A 12905-nucleotide genomic window follows, 5' to 3' on the forward strand; every position below is an offset into this window, starting at 1 on the left:
GGTTCTGGAACTCCAGGAAGGGCTGGGGAAGGTTCTGGAACTCCAGGAAGGACACAGGGAGCTGGGGAAGGTTCTGGAACTCCAGGAAGGGCTGGGGAAGGTTCTGGAACTCCAGGAAGGACACAGGGAGCTGGGGAAGGTTCTGGAACTCCAGGAAGGACACAGGGAGCTGGGGAAGGTTCTGGAACTCCAGGAGGAGCTGGGGAAGGTTCTGGAACTCCAGGAGAGGCTGGGGAAGGTTCTGGAACTCCAGGAAGGACACAGGGAGCTGGGGAAGGTTCTGGAACTCCAGAAAGGACATAGGGAGCTGGGGAAGGTTCTGGAACTCCAGGAAGGACACAGGGAGCTGGGGAAGGTTCTGGAACTCCAGGAAGGACGCAGGGAGCTGGGGAAGGGGCTGAGCCTGGAGAAGAGGAGGCTCAGGAGGAACCTCGTCGCTCCTCACCCCCTCCCACCAGAACTTCATCTCCGCCACCGGGGCGAATTCCCTCGCGGAGAGGAAAACTCCAACCCCAACACGCGCCGGGGGCGGGGGGCTGGAATCCAGCCCCGGGGGGTTTTTCCAGCCCCGCGCCCCCCTGACCGTGTGTCCCCCCCTTTCGTGTCCCCCGGTGTCCCCGCAGACCTGGCTGTGCCTCATCGCCCTGGGCGCCTCCTTCCTGGCCTGCGGCAGCACGGTAAGCATCACCCGGAGCCTGCAGCCGGAGCAGCCGCCCTCAGAGCCCCCCAAGTGAGCCCGGGAGCGGGGCTGGGCACCCCCAAAATCAGCTCCGAACTTTGGGGGGATGCACACACACACACACACAGAGAGCAGCCTCCATCCCCTCCTGGCTTTCCTTGAAATCCTTTGGGATTCCTCATGCTGAAACGTTTCGCCTCCTTCCTCGCTGCAAAAACACTGACTGCAAAAACACTGACTGCAAAAACACTGACTGCAAACAAAAACACTGACCTCCAGGAAGCTGGAACAAATAAGCTAACAAAAACAAAACAAAAAACCCCAAAAAAATCGCTCCAAATCCCCAATTTTGGGCGATTTTTTTTGGGGGTGGGGAGAACGCTGCTGTCGCTAGGGTTGGGTCTAACCCCCAGCCTGAGCGGGTTTTTGGTTCTTTTCTTTGATTTTCTCAGTGGGAAACGTTTCCCCACGTTCCCACGAGGATCTGGGGGGGAAAATGAGCATTAATAATGTCGACACTACGGGGTTTTTTAATGACCCCCCCATCCCTGGGGGGATTTTGGGTGGGGGATCAGCAAACGCAACGAGTTCGCGGTTATTTATGATTTTATGCCGCTGTTCCCCGTGGAAATAACTCGGGAGAGTTCTCAAAAATCCCTGGATTATGACTCTAAAGAACGCTGTGGAGACTCCCAAGAGCCTTTTTCCAGGTTTTTCTTTGCTGCTCGCACTCGTCCTGGATTTAACTCCCTCCTGTAATTCCCTTTTGTCCAGTGGGGTTTGGAAGAAGCTCGGTCTGGAGTGTGACGGAGGAGGAGGGATCAGGGGGATCCCCTGAATCTCCCAGGGCGTTTTGGGGTGGATTTGGATCTTTGGATCGTGGAAATCGGGCGTCGGAAGCTCAGATCGGGGTCGTTCAGGGAATAATACGAATGAATTTCATTCAGCTCCGTGGGTTTGGAGCCCAAAGTTCTTCCTGGACGTGCAGGATGGAGCAGGGGGACGTGGGGAACCCCAAACTTCTCCTTTGGGGGAGCGTTGCAGCCCAATCCTGGTTTCTTTGGGACCTGGGCAGGGGCACCCAGCACCAGGAGCCCGTCCCCGTGCCCGTTGGCGTGCTCCTGAACTCCCAACCCCAGGCAGGGGATTTTTATTCTCCCTGAAATTAAATCCCCGCAGTATCCGATTCTTGGGGTGCAGGCCTGGTGCTGGTTTGGGATTTGGGGTCTGGACATGAGGATTTGGGGTCTGGATAGAGGGATTTGGGGTCTGGACATGAGGATTTGGGGTCTGGAGAGAGGGATTTGGGATCTGGACAGAGGGATTTGGGATTTGGTCACAGGGATTTGAGGTCTGGACACAGGGATTTGGGATCTGGCCACAGGGATTTGGGATTTGGTCACAGGGATTTGGGGTCTGGACATGAGGATTTGAGGTCTGGACACAGGGATTTGGGGTCTGGACAGAGGGATTTGGGATCTGAACATGAGGATTTGTGATTTGGGATCTGGCCATGGGGATTTGGGATTTGGTCACAGAGATTTGGGATCTGGACACAGAGATTTGGGGTCTGGCCACGGGGATTTGGGGTCTGGACAAGGGGATTTGGGATCTGACCACAGGGATTTGGGATTTGGTCACAGGGATTTGAGGTCTGGACATGGGGATTTGGGATCTGGACATGAGGATTTGGGGTCTGGACATGAGGATTTGGGGTCTGGACACAGAGATTTGGGGTCTGGACACAGAGATTTGGGGTCTGGACATGAGGATTTGGGATCTGGACAAGGGGATTTGGGATCTGACCACAGGGATTTGTGATTTGGTCACAGGGATTTGGGATCTGGCCATGGGGATTTGTGATTTGGGATCTGGCCACGGGGATTTGGGATTTGGTCACAGGGATTTGGGATCTGGACACAGAGATTTGGGGTCTGGCCACGGGGATTTTTCCTGCCGTGAGCAGCCCCAGTGTCCTGTCCCAGGTCTGGCCTTATTCCCTGGTGCCCAAAACACTCAGATCCCAGCAGGGAAAACTCCCCTTTCATCTTGGGGCCGGGATCAGCTCCCTCTTCCCACCCTTTTCCCAAACCAGCTCCACGACTCATTCCCGGTTTATCCCGGAATTCCGGCTGGATTTAACCCCTCCCGTTTGGAGTTTTTTCCACCCAGCAGCCCTGAGCTGCGGGATTTCTGGGATTTGTGGGATTTCTGGGTTGGGGATGAAGGACCAGAGGTGGAGTGGGGTTTTGGAATCCAGCTTTCCTGGCTCGGGAATTTTGCCTGAGGAGGGATCAGCTCTCCTGGCTGTGACACCTCCAGCTCGGCCTCCGCGCTAATTCGGGATTTTTTTTTAATTCAACCCCCTCCCTTTTTGGTCCTGGTTGTACAAAACTCCCAACTTTCCACCATTAAAACATGGAAACTTTTCCAACTCGGCTTCCTGGCTCATTTTTGGGGGCCGTGGGGTTCCCTCCTTCCCAACCCTGGGAGTGAAACTCGGGATCTTTTTAGTCCACGGTTCCTACAAAAGTGGATTTTCGTTTGAGAGCCTTCGGGGGGGCTCTCGTGGAAAGAATATCCACCAAAAAAAGCTCAACCCCACACCCCCAGAAGTGGGAATATTTTAATAGGTTTAAGGAAATCGGCATAATTAATGAAAATTTGGATTAAAATTTGGATTAAAAGTAGGAGGACAAGTGGGGATGCAATTTCCCTCCCGGGTCAAGCCCCTTCTCTGGAGTTTTCCCCTCGGTCCTGGCTGTGCTCTGGCCATCAAATTTATCTCCAAGAGAGCTTGGAGCTCTGGAATTTTTGTCTTTGCCACGGAAAAATATTGGGAAAGCTGGTTATCAACACAACAGGCTACAGAGCTACAAGCAGATGTGCAAAGAATCCAGAGAATATATTTAAAAAATGGACAAAACTCATAAAAAACGGCACCAGGGTGAGCCGGGGCATGATCCCATCCTGGGGGATTTGGAATTCCTTCTGTGGGGTCAGGGTTTGGAATTCCCTCTGTGGGGTCAGGGTTTGGAATTCCTTCTGTGGGGTCAGGGCTCAAAATTCCTTCTGTGGGATCAGGGTTTGGAATTCCTTCTGTGGGATCAGGGCTCAGAATTCCTTCTGTGGGATCAGGGTTTGGAATTCCTTCTGTGGGATCAGGGCTCAGAATTCCTTCTGTGGGATCAGAATTCCTTCTGTGGGATCAGGGCTCAAAATTCCTTCTGTGAGGTCAGGGTTTGGAATTCCTTCTGTGGGATCAGGGCTCAAAATTCCTTCTGTGGGATCAGGGCTCAAATTCCTTCTGTGGGATCAGGGTTTGGAATTCCTTCAGTGGGATCAGGGTTTGGAATTCCTTCTGTGAGGTCAGGGTTTGGAATTCCTTCAGTGGGATCAGGGTTTGGAATTCCTTCAGTGGGATCAGGGTTTGGAATTCCTTCTGTGGGATCAGGGCTCAAAATTCCTTCTGTGGGATCAGGGCTCAAAATTCCTTCTGTGGGATCAGGGTTTGGAATTCCTTCAGTGGGATCAGGGTTTGGAATTCCTTCTGTGAGGTCAGGGTTTGGAATTCCTTCAGTGGGATCAGGGTTTGGAATTCCTTCTGTGGGATCAGGGTTTGGAATTCCTTCTGTGGGATCAGGGCTCAGAATTCCTTCTGTGGGATCAGGGCTCGGCACTTTCATCCTGCCCTGCTCCTGCCAAACCCAGAGCTGCGCCAAAAAACCCCCGAAATTCCCATTTTTTCCCTGCTTTTGCCCCTCCGCAGCCTCAGTCCCGTTTAGGGTTTGCAGTTTCTCCTTGTAATTAAGCCGCCTGTGCAGTCATTGCTAATTAAGGCCTGTCCACGCCCTCAGTTTAATTGAGCTGGAGCTGTTAATTGGGGCTGCAGAGGGAGGGAGGAGCCCTGGGTTGGGCCGGACTCTGATCTGCCCCAATTAACAGCGGGATCCGCTCCCAATTAACGCCATTCCTTCTGATCAGCGCTAATTAATGGGGCCATGACCTGAGGCACACACCCGGGCTTTGTTAAACTGGGCTCAGCTGGGGCTTCCCTAAACCGGGATCAGCTCTGCTTCCATTAAAAGCTCACCTGGGCTTTGTTAAACTGGGCTTCCCTAAACCGGGATCACCTCTGCTTCCATGAAAAGCTCACCTGGGCTTTGTTAAACTGGGCTTCCCTAAACCGGGATCAGCTCTGCTTCCATTAAAAGCTCACCTGGGCTTTGTTAAACTGCGCTTCCTTAAACCGGGATCAGCTCTGCTTTCATTAAAAGCCTGCCCTCATTTGGGCTCATTAAACTGGGCTCGACGCCGTCTTCATTAAACCGGGTTTAATTCAGGCTTTGTTAAACCGTCCTCAATTGGATCTTCAGCAAACCCGTCTCAGCTTGGTCTTTGTTAAACCAGCCTCGGTTTGGGCTTGGTTAAAACCGCGCCTCCATTTTTGTCACCTGCCCTTCATTAAACCGCGCTGAGCTCAGGCTTCCTTCAACCAACTCGAGCCTCCAGTTAAGCTCAAGCTTTCCTAAGCCAGCTCTGGCCCGTTAAACCCGCTGGGTTGAAGCGTTAATTGGGTTGAAGCGTTAATTAATTGGGTTTAACCCTTTCCTTCCCCCTCCTCCCCAGGGCCGCCTGGGCTTCGCCGCCCGCCCGGAGCTTTTCCTCCTCGGCCACGTCGATTCCGAGCCGTCCGTCACCAGGTGACCCCAGGAGCGGAGCCCCCCGGGACCCCCCTGGAACGGAGCCCCCTGGAACGGAGCCCTGGGACCCCCTGGAACGGAGCCCTGGGACCCCCTGGAACAGAGCCCTGGGACCCTCTGGAATGGAGCCCCCCTGGAACGGAGCCCCCTGGAACGGAGCCCCCTGGAACGGAGCCCCGGGACCCCCTGGAATGGAGCCCTGGGACCCCCTGGAACGGAGCCCTGGGACCTCCTGGAACGGAGCCCTGGGACCTCCTGGAACAGAGCCCTGGGACCCCCTGGAACGGAGCCCCCCTGCAATGGAGCCCCAGGACCCCTGGAATGGAGCCCCGGGACCCCCTGGAACGGAGCCCGGGACCCCCTGGAATGGAGCCCCGGGACCCCCTGGAATGGAGCCCCGGGACCCCCTGGAACGGAGCCCTGGGACCCCCTGGAACGGAGCCCTGGGACCTCCTGGAACAGAGCCCTGGGACCCCCTGGAACGGAGCCCTGGGACCCCCTGGAATGGAGCCATTGGGACCCCCTGGAACAGAACCTCCAGGACCCCCTGGAATGGAGCCATTGGGACCCCCTGGAATGGAACCTCCAGGACCCCCTGGAATGGAGCCCCCCTGGAATGGAGCCATCGGGACCCCCTGGAATGGAGCCCCCCTGGAACAGAGCCCCAGGACCCCCTGGAATGGAGCCCCCCCAGAACGGAGCCCCCAGGACCGTGGGACCAGCAGGACTCTGGGACCCTCCAAGCTTTTCCCCCCTCTCCTGCAACGGCAGCTCCGGGACGAGGATGTTGATTTTTTCCCCGGATTTTCATTCCGAGCACTCCAGCAGGACTTTGGGGTTTGTTTTTTTTTTTTATCCTCCTGAATTTGGGGATGTTTCAGGATATTTCCAGGATTCGCAGTAGAAGTTGGATTGGCTGCCAGGCTCTTGGGTCAGGGTTGAAAACACGGGAAATTTCCAAACATTTCCAGGAGTTTTGGGCGCTTCCAGAGCTCCGGATCAACACTCAGGAGGGTTCGAGGGCAGCAGTTCCCGAAAAAAACCCCAAAACCCGCAACAGAGCGCTGGGATTTTCCTTCCCTGCAGTTTTTAGGCCGTTTTAGAAATAAAAAACTCTGCCCAGCCCCTTCTCCCACGGAATTCCATCTGTTCCCAGTTTCCCATCCCCACGGGTCCGGGCTGGGGACGGTGCTGGATCCATCGGGGCTTCCCCGGGAATTTGGAGCTGCGGGATTTGATTTTTTGCCGGAGACCCAAAGCCCAGTCCAGTCCCAGTTCACTCCCAGTCCAGTTCCAGTAGAGTCCCAGTTGAATCCCAGTCCGCTTGGCGTCCAGGTCCAGTCCCAGTCCAGTTCCAGCCCAGTCCCAATTCATTCCCAGTCCAGTTCCAGTAGAGTCCCAATTGAATCGCAGTCTGTCCCCAGTCTGGTCCCAGCCCAGTCCTGTCCAGTCCCAGTTCATTCCCAGTCCAGTTCCAGTCCAGTCCCAGTCAAATCCCAGTCTGTCCCCCAGTCCCAGTCTAGTTCCAGTCCACCCCCAGTCCAGTCCCAGTCCACTTGGAGTCCAGGTCCAGTCTGAGTCCATTCCCAGTCCAGTCTGAGTCCAGTTCCAGTCCAGTCTGGGTCCAGTTCCAGTCCAGTCTGGGTCCATTCCCAGTCCAGTCTGAGTCCATTCCCAGTCCAGTCTGAGTCCAGTTCCAGTCCAGTCCACCCTCATTCCGCTCCCAGTCCGCCCACAGTCTGCTCCCAGTCCAGTCCCAGTCTGCTCCCAGTCCAGTCCCAGTCTGCTTGGAGTCCAGGTCCAGTCCCAGTCCAGTCTGAGTCCAGTTCTAGTCCAGTTCCAGCCCAGTCCCAGTTCATTCCCAGTCCACTCCCAGTCAAATCCCAGTCTGTCCCCCAGTCCCAGTCTAGTTCCAGTCTACCCCCAGTCCAGTTCCAGTCCACTTGGAGTCCATGTCCAGTCTGAGTCCATTCCCAGTCCAGTCTGGGTCCAGTTCCAGTCCAGTCTGAGTCCATTCCCAGTCCAGTCTGGGTCCAGTTCCAGTCCAGTCCACCCTCATTCCGCTCCCAGTCCGCCCACAGTCTGCTCCCAGTCCAGTCCCAGTCCGCTTGGAGTCCAGGTCCAGTCCCAGTCCAGTCTGAGTCCAGTTCTAGTCCAGTTCCAGCCCAGTCCCAGTTCATTCCCAGTCCAGTTCCAGTCCAGTTCCAGTCAAATCCCAGTCTGTCCCCCAGTCCCAGTCTAGTTCCAGTCTACCCCCAGTCCAGTCCCAGTCCGCTTGGAGTCCAGGTCCAGTCTGAGTCCGTTTCCAGTCCAGTCTGAGTCCAGTTCCAGTCCAGTCTGGGTCCAGTTCCAGTCCAGTCCACCCTCATTCTGCTCCCAGTCCAGTCCCAGTCTGCTCCCAGTCCAGTCCCAGTCCAAGTCCATTTCCAGTCCCATCCACCCTCCCAGTCTGCTCCCAGTCCCAGTCCAGTTCCAATCCGCCCACAGTCCTCTCCCAGTTCTCTCCCAGTCCTCTCCCAGTCCACTCCCAGTCCACTCCCAGTCCTCTCCCAGTCCAGTTCCTGTCTGCCCGCATTCCAGTTCCAGTCTACTCCCAGTTCTCTCCCAGTCCTCTCCCAGTCCTCTCCCAGTCCTCTCCCAGTTCTCTCCCAGTTCTCTCCCAGTCCTGTCCCAGTTCTCTCCCAGTCCTGTCCCAGTCCATTCCCAGTCCTCTCCCAGTCCTCTCCCAGTCCTGTCCCAGTCCTCTCCCAGTCCTCCCCCAGTTTGCCACTGGACGCTCCGCCAGGGAACGCCAATTCCCAGTTTGTCCCATTTATCCCTGGAGCTGGGTCTGGCACCGCCCCAGGACGAGTTTAATTGGGGAATCAGAGAGGAATCAAATCCCCCAGAACTTGGCTGCGGATGCCAGGGAATTCCTCTTTCTTTTCCTACAGATTTTCCTTTAAAAACGACCCCAAACCCCAAGAGAAAACCATTTCCTTTGTGGAAAACTGAGGAAAACGGGGAGACATTTGGGTGCAATAAGAAGAAATTGGGGTGAAAGGCGAGGAGTTTCGTGGTGAAATATGCGGGATTTATTTCGGGGGGAAGCAGAAATTTTGGGGAAACCAAAGGGATTTGTATAAAGCGGGAGGAATTTGAGGTGAATTCAGTGGAACCGGGATGAAAAAAGAAGGAATTGGAGGTTGAAAGGGGTAAAATTTAAGGTGAGTTAGGTGGAATTGGGATGAAAATGAAGGAATTGGGGGGACAAACAGGAGGAATTTGAGGAATTCGGTGGAACTGGGATGAAAAATGAAGGAATTGGAGGTTGAAAGGGGTAAAATTTAAGGTGAGTTGGGTGGAACTGGGATGAAAATGAAAGAATCGGGGGGGAAATGGAAGGAATTTGAGGTGAATTAGGTGGAACAGGGATGAAAACGAAGGAATTGGGGGTTGAGATGGGAGAAATTTGGGTTCCCGCTAATAAATCCAGGGGGAAGGGATTCTCCGCCTCAATTAACGAAATTAACTTCACGCTATTTAGCGCAGATAAGGAGCGGAGCGAGCCCCGCTCAGGCCACGCCCCCTCATGGGAATGGGCGTGGTTTACAAAGCCACGCCCCTCCGCCGAGCAAGAGGCGTGTCCCGCACACCCCGCCCCCACCAGCGCGATGTAAACACGGCCTGGCCACGCCCCCTCCCCACCCAACCAATCAGCTCCCGCCGCCCGTTTCAAGTCCCCCCCCGGGCGTCCCTACCCCAATCGCGGCCGCGGCCCCGCCCCTCTCCCGGTGCGGGGGGCGCCTGGAAACCGCCGCGGCCCCGTTCGCTCCGGTGGGCGCGCGCGGCCCCCCCCCCCCCCCCCCCCCCCCGGTCCGGACGGCGGCGGGAGCGGCAGGTACCGGGAGAGGGGGGGGGGAACCGGGAGGAACCGGAGCGTGCGTCCCCCCCATCCCGTGTCACCCACCTCCGTGTCACCCTCCTGTTGATGTCCCCCCCCCGCTCCCCGCCCCGCCGCTCCCGGGACACCCCGGTCCCCCCCCCCCCCGGAGCGGGCGGTGACAGCGGGAGCAGCCGCGGGTAACGGCGGCGGGAGAGGAGGGGGGGGGGGGGCGTTTCGGCGGCCGCAGCCCGGTTCAAGTAATCCAGGATAGGCTGTTCCAGCCCGGCCTGTTCCCGGTTACTTGTCCCGGGAGGCGGCTGGTGACGTCACGGAGGGGGGGGACAACCGGGAGGACGGGGGGTGTGTGGGGGGGGGGTCCGGAGCAGCTGCTCTCGGTGTCTTTTGGGGGGTGTCAGACCCCGGATTCTTCAGCCCAACTCCTGCCAGCCCTTGGCACCCCCTGACTTCTGATCCCACGCAGACACCCGGTCCTGTCTCCACCTTTCCCTGTCCCCTGCCCCTCTCTGTCACACCCCCCTCGTGACCCCCCACGATCCACCCTGGGGGTGTCAGGGGTGGGGTGGGGTGGGATGGGGTGGGGGTCTCCCCGCAGCCCCAATCCTGGGGCCGTTCCTGTCCCCCCCCATTGGGGTTCAGGCTCTTGGAGCCCCTTTTTGTCTGAGTGGATTTGCCGTTAAGAACCCGCAGGGGAGCGGGGGGCTCCTGGGGGGGCAGGAGAAGGTTTGGGGGTGCAGGGGGGGGGGGTCGGGGAGCGACAAGGGACCTTGGGGTTCCTCCTCCTCCTCCCGACAAAACACCTGGCCCGGTTCTTCTGCACCTTTATTCAGCCTCATGCCCCCAGAGCGCGCGGGAGGCTGGCGCTGCCCCAGGCGGGGCGCACGGTGTCTGCGCGTCTGTCCGTGTCCGTGCGTCCCCACAGCCAGGGCCTGAACCCCCCTGAGCCTCCTCCCTCAGGCTGGGGGTGCAGAGGGCTCCGGGGGGCTCTCCTGGGGGGGCTCCTCCCCGCACTGGAAGCGCAGGAAATCCCAAACCTGGAGCCCGCCCCTGTCCCTCAGGTACCGGCCCAGGGGCACCCCCGGCTCCAGGAGCGACCCCTGTGCCAGCAGCCGCGTCTCCGTGTCCCCTCCCAGCTCGTCCTCGGGGGTCCCCAGGGCCGTGGGCGCCATTCCCACCACGTGCTGGGCCACCCTGCGCCCCAACTCCTGCAGCTCGGCCGGGGGGGGCCCCGGGCCCGGCCCCCCGCAGGCCACCAGCGCCCCGTAGGTGCCCATGGCCACGGGGGGCCCGGGGGGCACCCAGCCGTGAGCGTAGGTGGCCACGAAGCCCCCGGGGGCCCGCAGCCACCCGGCCCGGCGCAGGGCCAGGCGCTCGCCCAGGCGGCCTGGGGGGGACAGAGAGGGACGGGGTCACGAACGGCACCCCCAAAAATGGGGGGGAGAGGTCATGAACCCCTCAGAGAGAGGAGAACCCCCTGGAAAACGGTGGTGGGACACCCTCACCCCCCAGGGCAGGGGACACTGGGACTGGCAGGGTTTGGGGTCACAGGCACTGGGGACACTGGGAATGGCAGGGTTTGGGGTCACAGGAACTGGGGACACTGGGATTGGCAGGGTTTGGGGTTACAGGAACTGGGGACACTGGGAATGGCAGGGTTTGGGGTTACAGGCACTGGGGACACTGGGGACACTGGGAATGGCAGGGTTTGGGGTTACAGGCACTGGGGACACTGGAATGGCAGGGTTCGGGGTCACAGGCACTGGGGACACTGGGAATGGCAGAGTTTGGGGTTACAGGCACTGGGGACACTGGGAATGGCAGGGTTTGGGATTTGCCTGCAGCGTTGGGGTTCAGGGGACTTGGGACAAACAGGAAGGGACAAGGAGGCAAACTGGGATGTGCATCGAAAGGGCACTGTGCAGACTGGGATGGGCACAGGAGGGGCACTGGGTCGCCACTCACCCATGGCCAGCGCCAGGTGGTCACTCAGCAGTTCTCCCCCATCCCCCGCACGCAGCTGGGCCAGTTCATCCTCTCGCAGCAGGTGCTGGGGGCGGGGAGAGGTCAGAGGGGCACCCCAGGCACCCCCAGACCCTCCCCAGCACCCCCAACAGCCCCACACCCTCTGTGCCACCCCAAAGCCCCCCCTGACACCCCCACCTTCGTGCCCGAGGCCCCCTGGCAGTGCCCCAGGACCCCTCTGGCCGCCATCTCCACAAGCTGCTGGAAGTCGGGGGTCCGCGCCACGAAATCCGTCTCACAGTTCACCTGGGGGTGGGGACACACACACGGTGACTCTGGGGACGTGGAGACCCCCCCCCCCACCCCGGGGAAATTGGGGTGCCCCCCCCGAACGCCGTCACTCACCTCCACCATGACGGCGGCCGAGCCCTCGCTCAGGACCCCCACGAGCCCCTCCCGTGGGCGCTGAGCCCCGGGGGCCGCGGCTCGGGCCCAGCCCCGGCGGCGCGACTCGGCCTCGAGCCAGGCCTCGGCCTGGCGGGGACAAACGCGAGGGGACAGGGTCACGCACCCCCGTGACCTCCGGGACACGGGGGGCGGACACAAAAGCAGACCCCCGACCCCGCAGCGCTCCCCGCCGCCACAGCTCGGGGCTGCTCTGCCCCGAGGACCACCTGTGACCCCCGCACCCTCTCGTTCTCCCCCCGGCTTTTGTGTCCCGCCCCCAGCACAGGTGACCCCGTCCTGGTTCTTGTCCCCCCCCTCACCTGCCCAAAGCCCTCCACCGCTCCCCCCGGGACCCCCTCACCTGCCGCAGGTCGCCCCCCGCCCGCTCCAGCGCCTCTCGGCAGCGCATCACCGGCTGTCCCGTCCGCGCCCGCAGCTCCCGCAGCTCCCGGAGCGCCGGCGGGGCCGCGCTGAACCAGCGGCCCGGGGAGGCCTGCGGGGAACGGGGCGGGGGTCAGCGGCACCGGGAGAGGAGAGGAGAGGGGGCCCGAGGGGGGCCCGAGGGGCTGGGGGGGGTCACCGGAGCGGGGATGGAGGAGCGCAGGGCGGTACCGGGGGTGCCGGGGATGGGTTTTTGGGGGGGTCCCGGGGGTTTTGGGGGGGGTCCCGCTCACCCGCGCCGCCCCCCCGAGCGCGCCCAGCGCCGCCCGCTGCATCCCGGCCTGCCCGCGGCGCGCCGCGTGACGTCACGGCGCCGCGTGACGTCACACGCAGCCAGCTACGGGCGCCGGGAAGGGTCAGAGTGAGTGGGGGGGGGCGCGATTGGCTGCGCGTGCGTGACGTCAGCGCGGGGGCGGCGGGATTGGCTGGGGGGGGAATTTGGGGAGGGGGGAGCTCGGAGTGCCCGGCTCGGCGCCCCTGAGACCCCCCCCCGGCCTTAGCGACCCCTCCCGGGCCCTTAGAGAGCACCCCGTGCCCTGAGCCGGCCTCTGCACACCCTCATAGACCCCCAGACCCTCACAAACCCCTCCCGGCCCTCAGAGACCCCCCCGACCCCCACAGAGCCCCCCCCAACCCCCAAAGACCCCCTCCAACCCTCACAGATCCCCCCCCAGACTTTCCAAAGATCCCCCGACCCCCACGGACCCCCCTCGACCCTCACAGATCCCCCCCTCTCCAGACCTTCCAAAGACCCCCCCCGACCCCCACAGACCCCCCCCCGGCCCTCACA

At 60.3% G+C, this 12905-nt stretch overlaps 2 protein-coding genes across 6 annotated transcripts in view; one reads left to right on the forward strand and one right to left on the reverse strand.

Annotated features, from left to right (window-relative positions):
* Positions 1 to 5522, forward strand: part of LOC120748271 (natural resistance-associated macrophage protein 2-like) — a 41473-nt gene extending 35951 nt beyond the window's left edge. For 4 of the 5 annotated variants that reach the window (XM_040054392.1, XM_040054389.2, XM_040054391.2 and 1 more), the window contains 2 exons: positions 624 to 677; positions 5309 to 5522. In XM_040054392.1, coding sequence (XP_039910326.1) covers positions 624 to 677; positions 5309 to 5386 — 132 coding nt within the window. In that variant the 3' untranslated portion in view covers positions 5387 to 5522. The remainder of the gene's footprint in view (positions 1 to 623; positions 678 to 5308) is intronic. The other variant, XM_058419146.1, reaches the window with a different exon arrangement.
* A 4548-nt stretch (positions 5523 to 10070) lies between these two features.
* Positions 10071 to 12390, reverse strand: TSFM (Ts translation elongation factor, mitochondrial). The gene is made up of 6 exons (XM_040054404.2): positions 12349 to 12390; positions 12036 to 12167; positions 11633 to 11761; positions 11426 to 11533; positions 11228 to 11312; positions 10071 to 10649 (listed from the first exon to the last, which is right to left on the reverse strand). Exons 1-6 carry the CDS (start codon positions 12388 to 12390, stop codon positions 10219 to 10221), a joined length of 927 nt encoding a protein of 308 aa, XP_039910338.1. The 3' UTR covers positions 10071 to 10218.
* Between the last annotated feature and the right edge of the window lie 515 nt (positions 12391 to 12905).

This window comes from Hirundo rustica, unplaced genomic scaffold (genome assembly GCF_015227805.2).
Source record: "Hirundo rustica isolate bHirRus1 unplaced genomic scaffold, bHirRus1.pri.v3 unplaced_BUSCO_339203at7742, whole genome shotgun sequence".
Lineage (NCBI taxonomy): Eukaryota > Metazoa > Chordata > Aves > Passeriformes > Hirundinidae > Hirundo > Hirundo rustica.

Excerpts from the sequence above, each read along its gene's own strand:
- TSFM (XM_040054404.2), bottom strand. The coding sequence starts at position 12,390 with ATGCAGCGGGCGGCGCTGGGCGCGCTCGGGGGGGCGGCGCGG. Across the intron at positions 12,168-12,348 it reads CGCTCGGGGGGGCGGCGCGG|GCCTCCCCGGGCCGCTGGTT; the intron begins GTGAGCGGGACC and ends CGTTCCCCGCAG. Across the intron at positions 10,650-11,227 it reads CCACCTGGCGCTGGCCATGG|GCCGCCTGGGCGAGCGCCTG; the intron begins GTGAGTGGCGAC and ends TGTCCCCCCCAG.